At 36.3% G+C, this 21,881-nt stretch overlaps 1 protein-coding gene across 26 annotated transcripts in view; it reads left to right on the top strand.

Annotated features, from left to right (window-relative positions):
* The window catches only part of HDAC9 (histone deacetylase 9), a 910,581-nt gene that overhangs the window by 536,144 nt on the left and 352,556 nt on the right, over positions 1-21,881 (top strand). For 14 of the 26 annotated variants that reach the window (XM_073009077.1, XM_038004699.2, XM_073009067.1 and 11 more), the window contains 2 exons: positions 9,472-9,603; positions 14,729-14,844. In XM_073009077.1, the coding sequence (XP_072865178.1) occupies positions 9,472-9,603; positions 14,729-14,844 (248 nt within the window). The remainder of the gene's footprint in view (positions 1-9,471; positions 9,604-14,728; positions 14,845-21,881) is intronic. The other 12 variants (XM_038004721.2, XM_007981950.3, XM_073009073.1 and 9 more) reach the window with 1 other exon arrangement.

Genomic DNA, 21,881 nt, shown 5'->3' with positions numbered 1-21,881 from the left:
GGAGTTGCCTCAGCACTTAACATGCCCCTTTTCCTTTCCTTGATTCCTTGTTTGAATAAATAGCTAAAGGGTTTATTCCATGTAGTAGGCACTGTATAGGTACCTGAACAATGGAAATATGGCTACACAGCTTTCCAGTCTGCATGAAACCCGCAACCTTGGTTCTCAATATTATTATTCAATAGCTGTTAATCGAATGTAATTAAACAATAGAACTAATTAAATAGTAGGTTTTAATTTTAACTAGAACATAATTAGAATTTTATAACCTACTATTAAAATTCATTTTTATACTGAATCACATTGATTAAAGTATTTTTGTGTTAAAAATGATAATTTGTTAAAATGTCATAAAAATTTTAGAAAGTTATTTTTTCCTGTTTGTCCTAGTATTAAAAAAACAGTAATGAGTAGTACTAAAGGTAGTTCTAAAATCCGGTGTTACTACTGAGTGGTACTGTTTTGTTTTTGTTTTTTTTAATACTGGAACAAACAGGAAAAAATTAAGAAATTTGTGCATTCATTCATTCACTCTGTAAACTTTTACTGAGTTTCACCTGAGCCTGCTGAGTGCCAGGCACTCTTGAAGAGGAAACAGGTCTCAGCATATAGTGCTGATCTTAGAGGGAACTGAGTGCACTGTCATGAGCTTTAGATGCTAAAGGAAAAATGCCCACCTTTCCCCTTCTAGACCATGCTCCTGTTACTTACAGCCCTGATACTGTCTTCCCATACTACTCTGCGATGCCTCCAAGGACTTGGTAGTTCTCTTTCCTATGTTTGACCATTTTTTTCTATATGTAGAGAGGTTATCATTGTTGTTTCCATCTGTGTTAAACCTAAGAATTGAATTTCTATTTACATTGATAGAAGGAACTACAACTTCTCACAAAATGCACACAATGATGTACATAACAGTGCTGTCTTTCAAAGCACAACAATGTAGTACACTCAAGTGTCCAACATTGTCTTATTAAATGAAATATTGTGTATTCACATGTATGTGTGGATATATAATATATAATGTATCCTTATAATGTATTTTTAAAAGAATATATAATTGCTTGGGGAAAAACATAATAAATGCAATAATTTTAAGGAATACATAATTACCTGGGAAAAGACTCATAATATATTATTAAATGAAAAAATAGGATATAATCATAAATATAATGATTCTCATTTTCAAATAATTTTTCCTGCAAAACACAAAGGGAACATTTTAGAGTATGTACAGATTTTCCCATTCTTAAAAATCTGAGATATATATGACTTACATAATCAGAAGCAAGCAACAAATTTTATTATAAAATTAGTACTTTTCAAAAGATAATATTGTAAATTGAGTAACATTTACCAATATGGATTTTGAAAAAGAATAATTATCTTAACAAATAGACAAAAATGTGCAATAAGAGAATGGATAGATGCAGTAGTATTTCTCAAAGACAAATAGTATTATAATGTCTTTAGGAAATTGCATTCATATATTACCATGCGTGTAGCTAGAAATTCCCCCAAAATTATTTTTTGAAAACTTTATGTATGAATTACATACCGTTAATTGGTTATAATTAGAAATAGTTACATTAGAAATTTTGCTCCTTGGTGTCGAAATATATAAAATCTAGTTCATAACATTGAAGGTTAATTTTATCCCAGCCAAAAGAGGCGTACGTTGTATTATTTATTGTACTATGCTGAATAGTACTTTTGAAAATATGTACCTTTTGTATAATTATGAAACTTTTAATTAGGGTAACCTGTGTTTCTGATTAACTAGACTGGAGGATCTACTGTGTCCCCAAAGTGTCTTTCATAATTGTAGTGATTACGTATTTGAACAGTTTCTAGATTTCTACAGTGCCAGCCTGGGTTAGAGGAGAGACTTGGGCAGGAACTGTGCCAGGAAATCTAATCTTCATAAAGGACACAGAGTGAATGAATAGGTGATAGATTATAAGTATTTGGTTCCAAGTAACAAAACATTTAAATATGGCAGCTCCTAAGGGATCCTTGAGATGGGGAGATAGCAGGAGAAACCTAGGGGAGGGAGAAACTGTGTGAAGTTGACATATCCAGTGCTGCAGGGAAGAACAGACAATGCCAGAAAGGGATCTGAAGCTGGTGGTGAAGATTTGACCTTCACCTATGATTACAGAGCTAAATGTTTACTATAGATGGAATTGTTGAATATCCCAAATATTCCTTATTTAAAACAACATTGATTTTTTTATTTAGAGACAGAGTCTCGCCCTTTCCCCCAGGCTGGAGTACAGTGGAATGATCTCAGCTCACTGCAACCTCTGCCTCCCATGTTCAAGTGATTCTCCTGCCTCAGCCTCCTAAGTAGCTGGTATTACAGGGGTGTGCCACCACACATGGCTAATTTTTTGTATCTTTAGTAGAGATGGGTTTTCACCATGTTGGCCAGGCTGGTCTCAAACTCCTGACCTCATGATCTACCCACCTCAGCCTCCCAAAGTGCTGGGATTACAGGTGTGAGCCACCACGCCCAGCCTAAAGAAACATTTATTAATCTAGTATTCAATCTTGGTTAATGATAATCATCTTAATATATGAAATATTATGTTAAAATATTAATATAAATAATATTAGCACAATGGAAACTTTTCCCTTTTTTCCTTATGATAATTTTCAATAAGAATGAAGAACTTCTATATACCATGCTATGTGGTATTTAAATTTTTTAATCTAAATTATTGACATAAAGAATATTTATAACCTAGGATTAAGAGTGAACAGAGGCTGGGTACAGTGACTCACATCTGTAATCCCAGCACTTTGGGAGGCCAAGTCAAGCAGAGCTCTTGAGCCCAGGAATTGGAGACCAGCTTGGACAATGTGGCTGGTTAAAACCTCTATAAAAAAATAGAAAAATTAGCCGGGTTTGGTGGCACATGCCTGTGATCCCAGCTATCCAGGAAGCTGAGGTAGGAGGATCTCTTGAGCTCAGGAATTTGAGGCTGCAGTGAGCTAGAATCATGCCACTGCACTCCAGCCTGGGTGACAGAGTGAGGCCTGGGTGACAGAGTGAGACCTGGTCTCTGAAGAAAAAAAAAAAAAAAGTGAACAGAGGCAAAATGCACAGAGTAGGTAGTCCTTCTTAAGTGATGATAGAGTTAAGACTTAGAACTAAGTAGAATACAATTTATAAGCAGGCAAATTAAAAAGTGGGAAAAATATGTGAAGTCAATTATTAACCAAAAGTTATTTTAAGTATACTGAGTGAAAGTTCAGAAAAGGGTTATTGTTATTGTTATGGTGTTTTCAAACATTAGGCTAGGCAAAGGAGGGTACCAATTGCAGCCATCTCTCTCCCTAGTTATTTTTTATTTTGTTTAATTTTAACATAACTTCCTTCATCTTATATGTGCACTTCATGAAACATTCTTTCAACATCTATGTATTGAACAACTTTTTTTAATAACAGACAACCAGGTGAGCCAAGAAACAGTATTTATGGTAGGCATTGTTACCATTCTTTTATAGATGATAAAATGATTCACAGAGATGAAATCACTCATCTGGGGTTACAGTTAGTACATCAAATAGTTAGCATTGGCGGCCGGGCACAGTGGCTCACGCCTGTAATCCCAGCACTTTGGGAGGCCAAAGTGGGAGTATTACAAGGTCAGGAGCTCCAGACCAGCCTGGCCAACATGGTGAAACCCTGTCTCCACTAAAAACACAAAAAATTAGCCGGGCGTGGTGGCGGACGCCTGTAATTCCAGCCACTCGGGAGGCTGAGGCAGGAGAATGGCGTGAACCGGGAGGTGGAGCTTGCAGTGAGCCGAGATTGCGCCACTACACTCCAGCCTGGGCGACAGAGCGAGACTCTGTCTCAAAAAAAAAAAAAAAAAAAAAAAAAATTAGCCGGGTATGGTGGCACACCCCCTGTAATCCCAGCTACTCCGGAGGCTGAGGCAGGAGAATTGCCTGAACCTAGGAGGAGGCGTAGGTTATAGTGAGCCAAGATCACGCCATTGTACTCCAGCATGGGCGACAGAGCAGGACTTCATCTCAGGGAAATTAAAAAAAAAAAAAAAGCATTAGAATGAGAGGTCTGGTCTATTTGTGTCAGAGTCCTTTGTGCTTCTACACAAGATAGTTTGTGTACCTGTCTGCATGCATGTGTGTACAAAAATCACACCCTACACTTATGTACACAGTCACACATATCAATCTCTTAGTAAAATGGCAAGTCTGGGCAGTGTCACTCACTGTACCTTGGAATCCTAATTTTTTAAACTTTGCTTCCGCCACCTAGGTTTACTATTCCTCTCCCATGTTTTATTCTCATACCTGCCACCTGTTTATTGAATACCATGGAGACTAGTATGAGAATAAAGACTTGAAATACCTTTAGTTCATGAGGCATTCTTCAGATATTTTCTGTTTCCTTTTATTGAGGATTTTTTCTTTTAGGTGAGAAGAGAAAAAGGTGTTCTGTCTGTTCTGTTTATTTTACTATTGATTCTTTTCACTTAAGTAATGATAGTCAATTTTTATACAAAGTTTTCAACTCAGCAGACAAATGTATTCAGACGAGCACACACACTAAAAAGCTTGCCTTCTGTTTCTGTGATTAATTGAGATGTAGAGAATGATGGGTGTGGGGTAAAAATGGAAAGGCAATTAGTGCAACTAGGCATGAAATACATTCATATACAAGCAGAACCTCTCCCTAGCTAGTGATCTTTTTCTGGGCTCTGAGGATTTGCATCCCATTAGTAAGTCACTGGCATGGAAATCTTCAGCCTTTGGGGAGACCAGAGTATTAAAAATAGAATTAACTCTAACTGCAAACCAAGTCAGCACACTAGGCCATTAATTCTTCTGCTTGGGTATATATCATGCTGAGCTTTGGTGTGTGGGCTTCTGAAATGTTAGGAGTGAGTTTTATAGAGCATTGCCAGTACTAAATGATAGTTATCTATCATCTCATCTCTCACCCTCACTACTGAGATTTCAATATCTCTCATGATCCAAAACCTGAAATATAGGCAGAAGGTTTTGCTAGAAACATTAAATAGGGGCTTTCTTTAGAGAAGTTGTATAGTATATATTTTGTGAACATAAATCGATGTTGTGCTTTACAGTATGTCAGAGATTCCTTATTTTCAAAACCTTATGTCCTCAGATAATCACAATGCCTAAAATGTTATCCTTTCTAAAACTGAGAATTATGCCTTTTTGCATAACTCCATCAACTAATGATAAAAGTTGCCTCATATTATTATTTTTAGAAATATAGTGCTATTGGAAACATTTTAAAATCAACTTCCAAGTATAAAATGTATTGAAATATTTAATATATTCAAGCTACATACAGTACTCTCAGTTTCTAATAATCTCTCTTTTCTTTTCTTCCCTTACCCTTCTCCAGCTTCTTTGGGAATCTCTGACAGATATTATTTTCTTTAATCATCCCAGAGCAGTACAATTATTAACAGCTGCCATTGATTGATTGCCTGTCTCAGGGTTTCTCATACTTGGCACTATTAACATTTGGGTAAAGATAATACTTTGTCATGGGATGCTGTCCTGTGCTTTGTAGGATGTTTGGCAGTACCCCTGCCTGTACCCATACCAGATGCCTGTAGCTCTCCATACTGACAGCCAAAAATGTCTCCAGATATTGCCAAATGTCCCCTGGAGGAGAAATCTTCCCTGGTTGTGAACCACTGGCCTGTTCTCTACTAGACATTATTTCATTTGATCCAATGGTAGCTGCAAGTTATGTAGGACTGGCTGGGTGCGGTGGCTCACACCTATAATCCCAGCACTTTGGGAGACCGAGGCGAGCGGATCACCTGAAGTCAGGAGTTCAAGACCATCCTGGCCAACATGGTGAAACCCTGTCTCTACTAAAAATACAAAATTAGCCAGGCATGGTGGCACATGCCCATAATCCCAGCTACCTGGGAGACTGAAGCAGGCGAATCACTGCAACCCAGGAGGCAGAGGTTGCAGTGAACTAAGATCGCACCACTACACTCCAGCCTGGGCGACAGAACAAGACTCCATCTCAAAGAAAAACAAAAAATGATATGTAGGACTATATTAATCAGGATCCTGGCAGGGAACAGATCTTTGCAGTATGGGTCATAGACTTTTATGAAGGGAGTACTTAACTAGGAAGTGAATAAGGTTAAATGAACTGCCTAGGGAAGTGGGGGTACCCAGAAAATAGCAACAGTGGGAGGTCATTCCCACAAAGAAGAGAGGGAAGGAAATTGTTCCTGGAGTGCTGGAGAGCTGGAGCCATGGAATAGGGGCTTCCAGAGGGAGATGAAGTCAGGAAGAGACATAGCCATGGCCAGTGATGCAGCATCGTGACAGGGAGAGTGTGGGACAGCCTGGCCTCTCCCTCCTCCTTAGTTCTTTGGCCACCAGCCTGTCCTGCCAGTAGATTAAGCCCAAGTGAAATCTAACCAGTGAAGAACTAGAGTGTTGCAGCCCCAGTATTCAGCCGCCATGGGCTCAGAGAAGGAAGGAAAATTGAATCTTTTGGGGGGAAAAATGAAGAAAATCCCTTCAACACCCCATTTTAACATGAGAAATTGAGGTTTAATGATATAAAGTAATCATCCAGGCATCTATTTGACTCCAGGCAAAATGAAGGTATCATCTTAGTTGGTCTGTGTGAATGAACTGATGTTCAGCAAGACTATGAATTATTCAAGGTTACTGATTTTATTAAGTGGTAGATACAAGACTAAAACCCAGTTCTCATTCCTCTTCTGGTGTTTACTTTTGTATGTTGACCATTGAAAGAAATCTGAGAGCTGAATATCTGGCCAATTCTCAAGTATACAAACAGGAGAGAAAGCTATCTGCTGACCTTAAAAATCATTTCTTTCTGAAAATCTTGGAAAATTCTAGGTTTCGTTTAGAATGTTTAAATGGCATATGCTATTTTTCCAATCTGTCAGCACATTTTTATCTTGATTGCAGATATACTCAGCCGCTGCTGATGCAATATATTAGGAGAGAGAGGAGTACAAGACTGAGACTCAGGAGATTTGGGGCCCAGTTCTGGATCAGCCCCTCTTAGCTGTATAACTAGCCTTCAGAAATAGTACCAATAATATGTTTCATAAACCCTTCCCTTCTACATTCACCCAGATCTTCACAGTTATTCTTAGGTATCTAATTGGAAAGGCATTAAGCTATGTTTCACAAGTGACGAATCAGGCTTAGAAAGCACTAGAATCTCACTGCAAATTTCATAGTGGGAAAGTGGTCCCATGCAGACTGAATTCCCATCCCTCACTGAAAATGCATGGTCTTTTCTAGTCCACCCACTGCCTTTTGAAGTGATCAATTGATTTACTCCCTATAGACTGCCAATTTGCAGCATTGAATCCATCAGGTTTCATTATAAAATCATATCTCCATCTAAGTTTTGAGAATCTGTGATTTCCTATGGTTATTAGCAAGGCTACAGAGGATACCAAGGTAGTCAGCACCTAGGGATTCATGGTTCTTTATTTTTCCTTTCTAGGTTTTAGATAAATATATTTATCATCTATAACTTTTCAGAGGCAAGATAAATATTTTTAAAGGAATTTAAAAATAAATGTGTACATGGAAACATATCTAAGTACATTAATACTGTCCCAGTATCTCACTTTATTCCTGGGTAAGTTGGGAGTTAGAAACTGAGATAGATTCCTACACTAAGGTGAAGTGTGTTGCCACTACTGGAAGGTCTGGCAAGAATCCTAATCCTTTCCCAAATTGGTTGGTTGGTTTGCCTCCGTGTGGGAGTCCCAGCAAGTGATATATTTCAGATCTCTATCACTTTGAGCCTGTGTTCACCCCTGATCTCTGCCCCACCTTTTGACACCCTGCTTTTACAGCATTTTCAGGCTTTTGATTTTGTTATGTTTTCAGTATTTTCAGGCATAAAATCAGGTTTACAACACAAAAAAGTATCTAGCTTTATTTTTTTGTATCTGAACTTCATTGTTAAGTTCCTATTTCACCAAGCCAATTCCAAGAAAATGTATAATGCAAGAGTTCTCCGTCCAAGCTTAAAGCAAAAACTATAGATATTTGAAGACTAAAACAAAAAAAAAAGTAGAGAAGAATTGTAAGTTCTACTTTTGATATCCCTTGCAGTCTAGCAAAAATATAAATTCCTTCAAAAATATTTTCACTGATAAAATCTAGCTACATTATAACATTGTATCTCCTCTAGATGATTAGTGATGGTTTGGGAAAAACTGTTTTATAATTTTTATGATGATAATACATAAGGAAAGCTGGAGCAGCAACATTTTCAATATTTAGAATAGACTTATGCCAGACTTCCTGGGTACAGAGCCTGGCTTCATCCCTTTTTACCTCTGTAACCTTGGGCAAGATCCCCTCTCTCTGTGTTTTGGTTTCCTCATTGATCTAATCAAATTATAAATAGGCATAGGCTTTCTAGATGTTTTTATGGTTAAACAAGTTGATATTGATAAAACATTTAGAATAGTACTGGAACATAGAAAAGACTATATAAATGTTAATTGTTATCAGAAATATCCTTTTCATGATGATCATCACCACCACCATCGCCACCATCACTACTACCACCACCATCATCATCATCCACTTCTGCCGCACAGAGATGCAATCCAATGTTTCCATTCTTCTAAAGTATAATTATTTTAAAATAAGTGGTATTTTAAAAATAGTGAAGCTCTATAATAAGTTTCACTGTTTAGAATGCAAAATAAATGGTAACATACATGTGAATAATGTGCATTTGTATTATGGAATATATAACCTAACTCAGAACCTTCAATTCGAAGACTTAGCCACCTTTTCTTTCCAGCTGATAGTATACTGAATGTATAGAATGTCTTATTTGCATTGATTCTAGTTGGTTTGGTGTCATTACACAGAGTATGTTTTCCCAAGGTTTTAGGTTAGAAACTACTGACAAAGAAATATTTCAGGAGTCAGAATTAGACATAAATTATATGCTGCAGAGGTGTCTTCTTATTACTGCAAGCCAGGTCAGAGTCTCTAAAATCACATTAAGTTACTGTTTTAGTGGTTATTAAGTTTCACCCTTGAGAGAATTAAAAGGCCTGACAATGAAGTATAATAAATCTTACTGTGACCCAAACACAATTAGTAATTAAACGTCCCATTAACAATCCCAAATCTGCTAGATAAAAGAAGTAGAAAATTTATATTTTTGTTTACTTTTTACTTTCATATTTAGAGAAGTTGAAAAAACTTTCACACATTTCATAAAAATAATTGCAACATTTGCCTGTTTCATTAATATAGAGTCAATGCCTCATTTATGTGCTTGAGTTTTTCATTTGAGAATGAGAATGGACCAAGAAAAGGGTGAGACTTTTTTTTTTTTTTTTTTAACACAGGAGCAATTGGCTCTCTATTTTTTTAATTTTTATCTATTTTTTTTGTCTCAATCCCCAGCCTCTGAGCCCAACTTGAAGGTGCGGTCCAGGTTAAAACAGAAAGTGGCAGAGAGGAGAAGCAGCCCCTTACTCAGGCGGAAGGATGGAAATGTTGTCACTTCATTCAAGAAGCGAATGTTTGAGGTGACAGGTAATTGAGGATTGGGCAGATATATGAATGCTGGGAGTAGGAATGAAAAAAATAGTTTAGAATAAATATACCTGCTGTATATTAAAAGTTATTTTGAGGAGAAATATTTCTTGAAAGGAAATTATATTGAAAACTCACAAGTAGTTCAATAAACCTTGCTATGCATTCACCAACTGTGTTAAACAGGAAATGAATGAAAAAACAGAACTATGTGTCAATCAAGGCATAACTAGGGAACACCAAACCTCACCTTATTCTTTTCAGAAACAGGCAGGCCATTTTGGGAATGCCAACCAGAAGAATATAATTTTTAATGAAATTTGATCAGAAATGAGCAGAGGGAGGTCCAAGAAGAACACTTTCCCCTGTACTCAGACATGAATGTACAAAATACATCTGGGAAAATTAAACTACATGGAACAGCAAAACCTTGACTTTTCAACAAATTTACAGAACTCATAAATGACTTTATGTGTTTACTAGTGAAGTGGGACTTATGGCAGGAGGGGGATATATTGCTTTTTATGAAGGGGAAGAAACTGTCATTTTCACGGGTCTCAAATGGAAGTTATTTTTTTAGCTGCCTGTTTTAGTAGAGGGGTTAGGAAATTCAACCTGAGGTCTTACAACACCCCTAGTTCCACTTGTACCTGGTTTGAAATGAAAGACCTAAGGCTGTAAGAACCAAAAATTACTAGCCAAAATACTACTACTTACTACTGTTTTTGAGTACCTACTTAGAGCCATGCACTGTATCTAGTTGTTTCCTTTGGTTGCATGAAGAAAGAAGTGGTAATTTGAACCACTTTTTTTTCCCCCATTCTCAAGGAAAACTGTGCTTATACCAATATGGGCAGTTAGTATTAGTTCTCCAAGATCAGATCTTATTTTTAGTAAGTTTTTAAAAATTCTTCATTTTCTATATATCTCTTTTGGCCATGACAGTGTCTACAGGAAGGCAATGTAGAGGAAGACTGTGGAAGTGGAGGTAGAAATATGTATTTAAGTTCTAATGCAACTTAAAAGTTTGGTCGACAATTTTGGGAAAAAATATTTAGTCTCCTATACAATCTGGACACCTTTATATGCTTATCTGAAGAAAAGTGTTAATGATTTCAATGGAAAATATTTCCTTGGGATAAGAAATATTAAATCAGTGAATAATAAATACAATTATTTTACTAGAGTTTATATGTATTTTCCAACATTAAATATAATCACTGATTTAGATGAATTGAATTCTAAGTTTGGAATTACAGACTTTTTTCCCAGGAAATACTGTTGTATGTAAGTAAATAAAAATCTTAGGTTTTTCTAATAGAGATCTTTGTTGGGGGTGGGCAGTTGGGGAGTGAATTTGTTTTAATGAATGTGAAGAATTATAAACCTATCAGGTGTCTAATATAAATGTAGATAGGTGGTTTTTCTAACTACAGAAAGTAGGCCGCCTCTAAGAAAAAAACTACAAAAGAAAAAACTGAATATAATGCTATTTTATTTTGCTTCATAGTCTTAATGTCTGAAGTGATATTTATTTATCCCAATGTGCTTTTCTGTTTTCCTGTAGTCTGTTTTCTTGATCATAGCTTTTTCTACACAGTCACTTTTTCTTCCATACCAAATTGCAGTGGCATTTAGCTCAATACCTATCTCAGCAATGATTGGTTCTTATTTATAAGGATTATGATTTACCAGAGTTTTACTCAGATTTCCTTAAATTTAAAATATATTTCTCTTCTTAGTTTTGTGAGATTAAGCACTCGCCCTTTTATCTCAGGAAACAATATATATTGGAAGAGAGACTTGTACATTTATTAGACAGGCATTTCTGGTGAGTGGACTTGTGGATGCTTTGGTAGATATTTTTAACTGGTATACCACACTTACTCGAAATGTCTTTAGAGGCTCCAGACTGCTGACACACAGCTGTCTTCACCTGTACTCCTTCCCATTGCTCTGCCAACTTTCGTCTAATTTGGATGAGATCTGTTTGGATCTTAATACTTAAGATATTTTTAGTATCTTGTCAGAGACTATCATAACATCATAGCAGTTCAGTTGCTGTTGCTGTTATCCTCTTACCTCTATATCTTTTCTCTCTTCTCCATTTCATAGATTCAGGTGTAAGCTATTTTCAAACTCATTCCACCTCATTGACATGGGAACCCACTTGCCATGTTTTTTTTTTTTTTTTCAAATTCAAGTATTTTCTGCCCTCTACAAAAATTTCTGTTCTTTTCAAATGTTAAAATTGACTCTCCCTGTGCCTGCAATGCCTTCTCTTCCATTCTCCCCACTCCAGCATCCTTATTTCATTGGCTGCCCTTCTTCAAGCTCCAGTTCCAATATCATGCACTGAGATCAGAGATCTCAGAAAATCAGTTGCTGCCATCTCCCAGATCCCATCCAGTGTCATGTCATAGAATCCTCTGGTACAGCAGTTGCTGCCTTGAACTCTAATACTTATTACAGCGATTTCTACATAAGGAAATACTTCAGTCTTAATATCATAAAATAGTATAAATATTATAATTTAAAATTGGTAAGACAGAATGTTTAAGAAAGTAGTTTTTAAAAAATATGGAAATGGAAATGATATGGAAATGAGACATTAACAAAAAATCAGTTAGTCATATTGTAAAGACAAGAGTTAGGAGTTGAGAAAAAGAAGTTCCTATAGGAATTTTTAATTTCTGCATTTTCTTTGTTAAAGGAAAACAAGAGGTGATGATAAAAAAGATTAATCAAAATGCAAACAAGATATGTAGACAGAAAGGCAGTGAGCAAAATGTGTTTAAGTATTTTATGATACTAATAATTTGCTCAAATCTCACAGTAAATAAATGGCAGGATTAGAATTCTTATACTAACCTCACATTCTTTCCAGTGGCACTGCATTTCTGAGTAGAGTTATAATTATAATACAAGTTGAAAGTTATAGGCGTTCTGAGAGAAGGTAAGAAAATATTGCCTGGAAACTGGGAGTTCTCTTTCTCTGAGGGACATATGTTATATGAGCCAGGCTTTGACCTTATAGGTGGGATAAGGCCTGCAATTAAATGGAAAGAAAGGATACAAAAGCATGAACTGGAAAAGTATTTGGCATTAAAGGAGAAGAGGTGATTTAATTTGACTGAGTGTAGAGTACAGGAAGGGCAATGGTGGGAAATAATATTAGACTCCATTTTGGAGCAGAGGGACATGGTGTGAGTTATCTCTGTATGATCCTTTTGCAAGAGTCTGAAAGAAAGGTTTGAGAGACTACTGTAGTGACTCAGAAATATTAGCAGACTTTTGCTATAGTTCATGACAGAATAACAGCCTTAAACTGAAATGACTGTAGTCATACATAGATGGAGAGATAGTGTAAAGATATCATTAAAAGGGCCTAGTAACTAATTATATTTGGAGTAAAGAGAGAGTAAGGATGACTCTAGGGTGATGAAACAATAGAGATATGCAGGAAACAGTTAATATTAAAATGTATACATTGAGTTTTACACATATGTAGGGGAGCTTGAAATGTTCAGCTTTCAGAGGAATTTGGGCTGGAATTTATGAGTTAAAGGCAAGAAATATGACTTTCCTGAGATAATTCTGCCCCAAAATGACATATGAAATCATGATATTGAGTGATTTTGACAAGGGAAATAGAAAAGAGATAAAGCCACAAACTTAGGTGAATGTCTGAATTTAGGAATTGGTAGGAGGAAGAAAAGTCAAAGAGATGGAAAGACAACATGGATGTAGAGAATGCCACTGTAGAAAGGATATGGAAAGGAATGTTTTCTCAGAGGCCTTCAAGTGTGGTGGCATTTGAGAGAACAGTTGCAGTTATAGTGGGTAAGCTATATTGCCAGGTCTTGAAGAAGTAAGTGGACATTGTGAGAGCACACCACTTCTCAAGAATTACTAGCACGCCGTCAGACTAGAGGGGCAATTCCAGTGTAGGAGGAGAGCGTGAAGATTCCACCTAACTAATCCTTTTAGTACTTTTTTAAGGGGATGGGATAATGGGTAAGACTAAATGTGTGAACATTAGAGAGGAAGCCTTATATTTGAAATGGGAAAACAGAATGTAGCTAACATAATCATGAGTAGAAAGAAAAGATGCTGGTGGAAATCATATCAAAAGTCCTGTCTCTGAAAAGCAAGATCATTTGTGCAGCATTGGGTTGATAAGGTGTAATGATGAGGCAACTAGGAAAATTTTGAAATGAGTGAACTGTAGAAGGTGGTAGGGAATTAATTAGAGCTGAATAAATAATTTGCCAAAACTTGATAAGATGACTTCTCTAGCTATATTTCTAGGAAATGGAAATTTATATTTTCAATTAAATGTTTTAACAAATGCATTAGTTTCTGCATAAGTTGAGGTACATGTGAATTTTGTATCTGAAGAGGAAAGGGTAAGTTAAATAAAGAATCTGTCTTCTTGTTGCCTGACTTTTGCTAAAAGGAATTTCTTGTTATATTGGTATTTAAAAACCTACATGTTAAATTTAGGCAACTTCTCATCTCCTGGAAAATAAGTTGAGTAGAGTTAAAGTCAGATGGTGTTGTACAAGGTCATCAGTCCAATGTTGAGATTTTACATTCTATTGTATTTTCTTCATATAACTTTAACTAGTATACAGTATAATAAGGTACAGCCTTAATATATTAAATAAAAATCAATTTACAGCACAGCATTTGAACAATTTTTTTCAGACCTATTGGAATGGGTCTGGACCTCATGTGTTAACGACCTGTCTTTTGATGTTCACAAGTTTATTATCTTCATTACTGTTATTTTCTACAATAGCATAAGAGCAAGTAAGAAAAGATTACCTTCTTCTTTTTTTTTCTCATTCAAAGCTCCTGTGACCCTCTCTAACTGGATATCTTTACTTATTTAGAAACTGTTGAATACTATGTTGTATGTTTTGCCATGAAAACAAAGGGAGAATAAGTGGTATGAAAATTCAGAGATACTTCAGAAATTTTTAGTTCTTTCTATTTCATGGAATAGTGCTTGCATTTACATCGGGGGAAAATAACATGCCCAGTGTTACATGTTGCACTAACTAAAGTTCATCAATGTATGTTCCTCATGAATACATTTGTACTTCACAATATTTTTCAGAATCCTCAGTCAGTAGCAGTTCTCCAGGCTCTGGTCCCAGTTCACCAAACAACGGGCCAACTGGAAGTGTTACTGAAAATGAGACTTCAGTTTTGCCCCCTACCCCTCATGCTGAGGTAAGACCCTTTTTATTTTGTTTCTTTTAAAAATTGAATTTCTGATTAGCTACCTAATACAAAGTGATATTTCTGAGTTGGCCTTTAATATCCAAATGATATTTATGAATTGAAGTTTACTCAGTTCCACATATTGTAAACCAATTGAAAAAAATTGGTATTTACTAACTAATGTAAATATTATAAACCTGTAAGAAATGAATTGATGTTTATTAGCTGACATAAATATCAATTTTTTATTACAGATTTTTTTAATGTGTAGAATTCAGTAAACTTGATCTTATTTATAAATCAGATAACCAGAGATGTTTGGAAGGCAATCCAGGCTTGAAGAATATTGAAATGTAATCCTCAGTCAAACATTTTTAGTGATCCTCAGTGCACACTGCCTGACAATTATGTCACTTACTAGTCCCTCTGCTTGGTTATTGGTTATGCCGATGTGAGTAGACACATCAGTAAGTAAAACCAACTCCTACAGGCCTCTCAGAAGAAGAACCTAGTGAGGTGGATTTTATCCATTTGAACTGAAAAGTGATGAAAAATCATTGCAGTATGATAGTTGAAGGGTATAAAGCTTCACTGAGCAAACATGTTTTGGGCACCTGCTATATTCAAGTCATTTTGCCTCACAGTAGGGATATAAACATGGGCAAGATATGAACTCTATGAACTCTATGTTTGAAGATGACATATTAAAGGATACTAGTTTAATGTAACACATGATTTAGTGTAACCAATGATACAAGACTAAGAGGAAAGCTCATATAAAAGTCATCAAGAATTTGTCTATGTAGTTTCTGTATTTGGCTATCAAAGGCAAGAGTCTGAAAATAGCCACTCATGAAATCACCTGTTTTGAAGTCATCAACAATTGACTGAAAGCCTTATTTTTGTTTCTGTTATTATGCCTTTTTCACTGTGCATTGCTCTGTACAAGGAGAGCTGGTGTGTTAACTTCTGATATATAATATGCTTCTTTCTTTATATTTTATAGAGTCATGGTACCTTGAGACAGAAAGGGACTGGTCAAGTCTCTTATTCTTGGATCATCTCCATAGCTTTTCTGCCATGTGATTATCCAGCCTCTGTTAGAATGCTTCTGCTTATAGGGAGCTCACTTCACTGTCTCCTGAGGCAGCCCAGTTGATTTTAAATAGTTATTTTGACTGATAGAAATGTCTCTGTACAGCTGTTGCTGTGTAATTTCATATGTTTTATACACACAAACACAAACATACATATGTATAATAAATTATTTATAAGTTATGAAATTATCAGGTCAGAATATATGAAGGCAGAAATCCAGAAGTTGTTTCTGATGAGCAAAGGACTGAAGCCAGCAAAGTCAGTTTTGCTCTAGGCACATTTGCATACTTGAGTTTTCAGCTTTGGTTTTCAGGGCCTCAGAAACTCAAGAGATAGAAGATAAAGCCTAGTACCAACCAAGGAGGATAGTCTAATAGGAGACCCTGCAAACACTAAGCCGACACCCCAGAGGCCCATATCTATGTTACATTGGTGAGTTGACTGCCCCTCTGACTGCTCTGTCCGCACCCCCGCCCGCCCCGACCCCCCTGCCCTGGGCTGTCTGATGTGGAGCAGAGCAGAGGGCAGATCCTCTCTCTCAGAAGTCTTAACAACAAGCTAGTCCTTGTGTAGATTTGTAGCTCAGATCACATAACCTCAAGCTGTTAACTTATCATGGCCCCACATTTGTAGTTCGCACATTGGGAGTCTGCACAAAGCAAAGAAACTGCCCCCTCCCCAAGGGAATATACCTTCCTTCTAGATTTCAAAAATTTCCCTCAAATAAGTTTCCAAGGAACATGAGCAAAATATCTAGATGCTGTCGTTTATGACCATTTTCAGCTATTTAAAGAATAGTAATTCTGGCCTCTACATGGTCTACATGGTCTGCAGTCCCACATCTATTTCTTACTTACTATCCTGTTACCCCTCTTTCTCTTTTTCATTATCCTTTCAAAAACATGATAGCAGATGGAATAAATACTTTGTTTATATTTGTAACCAGAGACATACGTAGAGTTATTGGATTATTAGTTGTAGATAGCATCTTTTTGTTAGTGCAGTTATACTTGGATATTGGTCCATTCTCTGCAACTATTTAGTAAATTTCCAGGAAAAGAACAACTTGTTTACAATTTTTTTTTCCAAAAAACTTTAGATTGTCATTATCTCTCAGTATGAAGAATTTAATTCTTAGTAATTACAAAAACACCAAAGGATCTGGGTTCTAATCAGTCCCTGAGTGGATTTTGTGCCATTGAAAAATGAAAACAACACACTAGACTACACTCAGCAGCATGTTTGGTTCCGAGAAATGCTTTGTCATTGCAGTGTTTCAGAAAACCACTTACAACAAGGGAGCATTTTACTAGGTTCAGAAATGGTAATACAGTACTTTGTTTGATAATACGTCATAATAGTATATTTTTAAGAGGCAAGAGAGTGATGAACACAAAATTTAGCATGATGATTACCTTTCAGAAAGGAAGAAGGGGGAAAACATGATTTGATAGTTACCAAACAAGATACATATATTCCTTCATTATAAATACATATATATGTCCATATAGTATTTAGTACAACATATTGGAACAACCAAGAAGTATACATTGGTGAAGAATGTAAATACAAGATTTTGCTTATACTGTTTTAATTTATTTTATATTTCTAAAGCCATAAGTTGCCACAAATCATCTGTTTAGGTACCCTAGGTTTTCAGCTAATTGTTGAACATATTCTCTCACCGCAAACCTTTCCTTTCACCCCCACCATTAAAAAAAGAAAAACAAAACAAAACAGAAGGAAATGTGATTTAATGGAGTTTAAAAGGGTAGAGGTATTTCTTCAGGTCAGTGACAGGACATTCACCTCCAAATCTGGAAAGACGAGTTCAAAAGCAAGCAGTGACTTACCTCATAATGAATTAATTGTATGCCTGAACTATGATCCAAAAGGCCAGGTGGGCAGACCTTTATGCACTGATGAGTAGCCTCTCTGTGGCCCAGAACAAAAAACGCAACCCTGATGACTAACATGTGGTTTTCTGCTGTATTGCATTTACAGAGATCTGTAGTGTAATTCATTCTCGATAGGTGAGGAGACAGCGGAATTTAGACTGAGACTGTCAGCAAGTTAATATCGTAGCTTTTTAGCACTAAATGTTTCCACCCAAACTGGAGAAAAGAGAAAAAAAATTTCTCAGCCATACTTGAGTAACCATCATTTAGAATTTAGGATGATTTTTACAGATGTCTCCCAAGATTAATAGTAGTACGGGACTTCATAGCAACAAATATTTTGGGGGCATGAATTATTTGCATAATATATTGCACTCTAAAAAAATGATTGCATACTTTACCATTTACAAAATAGGTTTATTCTACTATTTTGGCTTAAGGAACACTGGTGAGTTTTCATATTAAAATAGTGTATATTTGAATGAAGTCTTTATTTCATGGCCTGTAAGTAGAAAAGCATGTCACCTCATTGTTTCAGAGCCCATGTAAATGAATGGGATTCTATCCCATTGTGCTGCTTCAGAAGTAGGAAAGTCCGGCTGTATCTAAAGATCTTGAGCCCTAGATGAAAACAAAATTTTCTGTCTTGTAATTCACATGTCCTGCCTAATTTAGATAAAGGGAAGACAGAAGTAGGAGGAGAATTTACTCATAAATTGAGGTTCAGAGAATAGCACATTGTAGTGGAATGTATGGGTGTTCCATTCAGAAGACTCGGCCTGAACCTGGCTCCAAAACCAGCTACCTTATCGTCATTGGTCAAACAACTTCCCCTGACCCTCAGATTCCTGATCTAGGAGAAGGGAGTACCGTAATACCTACACTAGCAGCTTTGTTCTAAGGAATCAGTGTTTGGGAGGCAGGTGGTAAATTATGAAGTTCGGAACAAGTTCACTTTTTGTTGTTATTATCAACGCTGACTCCTGGTAGGGAAAACTCATTAGCATGTTTGTCTTCAAGCCAGCAGCTCTCATGTGAGAGTGAGTCTCCATCTGCTCTGACCACTTCTGTTCCATTTCTTCTATTTCCTACATATGCTCAGTCCCAGAACTCAGATTGTTGGAGCTACTTGCTTTACTCATTTGTAAACTTGGTTGGGGAGCTGAAACCTCAAGGGTTTCTATTTCCAACTCCAGTCAAAGATGTCTTTACCTATCTAGTTACTTTATTGTTAATACTGTGGGCCTGTGGGTTCAAATATGTTTCCATGGATATCAACACTATTACTTTAGATTCAGTAGATTTATTTGATAGCTATTTTAACGGTAGCCAAGCTGCTGGTTTATTTCTAGTTGAACATTAGTGGCTGTCTCTGCTATGCTATTTTTTAAAATAAACTTTCCAGCAGATACAAATGCTTTTAAAAAAGGATTCTAATAATAAGGTTAAGTGTTCTAAAATCATCTGTAATGTCACTTGTTTTGCCCCAATCTCACATGACTCATCTGCCTGTTGTTTCATAATAGTTGTTGTGACATTTGCTGTAAATGTTATGCTCCCTTCTGAGTGGGTGTAGAGCTGTGGTTTTAGATAGCAGCAAATAAAACATGTTCCCCCCACCCCCGACTCAGGGAAAGGAGGTTGCTATGACAAAATAATCATTTACTAGGAATAACATGAGTCAATATTTTAAAGCAAGATCTTTAACAAAACATCAGTGCCTTTCAAATGCTAAGCAAACTCTGTCAAATGATTTTTCTTTTTTTTTTTGTTTTTTTGTTTTTTGGTCTCACAATATGTCTCACCATTTTATAGTAACACCTTCTTGGGTGTCCAGTAAAATGGAAACTTGAGAGATTCTACTGCTTGAACCATTTTTTTAACTACATGGAGATTTTAATTTTCTATGAGCTATCTGAAAGAATAGTAGAAAATAAACACAATCTTGAAAAATCCCATGAAAACCATAGGCAAATATTAAATGATTAAGAGGCTTTTCTTTTTTAAAACGTGGCTATATTCTTTTTATATAGTCTGGATTCAGGGACTTGGGACCTTGTAAAGCCAAAGCTGGTTGACACTCATAAGCATGTCTTCCTGTATGCCGTTCCAATAGACTCACATGTTACCTGATAGAGCTGGGCAGAGGTGCTTCAGTCTCAGGCTGAAGGTTCTGAAGTCCGGGGAAGCTGGGTGCTGCCCAGGGTTACAAGCCATGAGTGGGAGAGCTCAAGTATAAGACACTTAGACCAGACTTCGTTTCACAAGTCCAGGCTGCTCCTCACCAAAATTCTGTGTGTATATATATATTTTTTCTTTTTCTGATTCTCATGCATATTGTACATAATTTGGAACATACAGTAAACTGAAAATTCTATATCCACATTTTCTGAGCTTTTTAAAATGTGAGTGATTATTGGCCGGGCATGGGGGCTCACACCTATAATCTCAGCACTTTGGGAGGCTGAGGTAGGAGGATAACTTGAGGCCTGGAGTTTAAAGACCAGCCTGGGTAACATAGAAAGACCCTGTCTCTACAGGAAAAAAAGAAAAAAAAAAAAAAAAAACCCACAAACCTAACAAACATTAGCTGGGAGTTTGAGCCTAAAAGTTTGAAGTTACAGTGGGCCTTGATCACACCACTGCACACCAGCCTGAGCAACAGAGCAAGATCCTGTCAAAAAAAAAAAAAAGGAAAAGTAGGTAATTATTTACATAACTAGTATAACTAGCATTCTGTCAAGGGCTATCATTGACTTTTTTGTCTTCTTAAGATTAAGAAAAGTATTTGTTTATCTTCCTCTCTTTCCCTTCCTCCTTTTTTTCCTGCCTCCCTCCCTCCTTCCTTGGTTCTTTCTTTCCATCTCCTTTCCCCACTTTCATTTTCCTTGCTCCCGTAGGCATCATTCTCTCCTGTGTTCTTGTTTATACAAATTTTTTCACTATATATATTTTTTACTTTGCATCCATGAGTTTTCATGGGATATAAATGGCACAATGTTATCTGCATCATTCCATTTTCTTGCTTTTATCACTAAGCATGTGATTTTAGATCCAGACACCGTGTCTTTATGGATGCAGAAATCTAATGGTGTGCTTTCAATCACCATAAAAATCCATGGTGGGTGCTGCCACACACTGATTCCCGAGGTAGATGTCCTGGTGCCCTTCAATATATACCATGTCCTATCATCCTACAGCTTAATGAGAGAATTTCTCGAAGTTAGAATTCCCAGCAGAGCCATCACTGGGTCATATGGTATATAGTATAATTATTTTGGTTTATAGTTCAACAGAATTGCTGTACCAGACTACTGTCCCACCAGGAATACATGAGAGTTTTTACCTTTCTAAATCCCTGTAACATTTGACATTGTCCATTTTTCTAATTTTAGCCAGTGTCCCTTTTGGAAGAGATTCTGAGTCTTTTAATTTAAGTCAGTGGCTTAATTTCAATTCCACATAAATAGTTCTATTGAGAGACATAATGTTTCAGTCTATGTGTTTTGTATTCATTTGAATTACAAATATTATATATGAGATGCCCCTCCTATTGACATAACAGGAGAGAAATTAAATAAGATTTTGAAAAGCCTTAGTAAAATGTGAGTAGGCCACCCCTACCCCAGCACTTGGCCCATTTCATATCTCACGTCCTAACATAATGCTCCTTCCTCTAATTACAGTAATTATCACAAGTCAAAGAGTTAGCTCTTTACTTTTCTGTGCAGCTAACTACCACATGAATTGGTATTTTATAGGACATCTTTGTACGCCTAGCACCCAACACCATTAATCTAACACAGAGAAGTTACTCATTAATTGTTTTGTGAAGGTTAAACAATAGCCATTCATACATTTACTATTTTCATTTTATCTAACCACAATAAAAAATTTTGGTTCTGAAAAATTTTCAGATTAAAACCGTCATTCCCATGTTCTAAATGGCGAAGTATTGGCATCATAGCAAAGCACTGATTTAAGGGCTGGGCCAGATTCAAAACTGTTTCTTGGAAAAATCCTGGCTTTGCCTGAAAACACTTGTGAGCT

This window comes from Chlorocebus sabaeus, chromosome 21, assembly GCF_047675955.1.
Source record: "Chlorocebus sabaeus isolate Y175 chromosome 21, mChlSab1.0.hap1, whole genome shotgun sequence".
Lineage (NCBI taxonomy): Eukaryota > Metazoa > Chordata > Mammalia > Primates > Cercopithecidae > Chlorocebus > Chlorocebus sabaeus.
The sequence above is the reverse complement of the archived record's forward strand: the minus strand, read 5'-3'. Positions and strand labels throughout refer to the sequence as shown.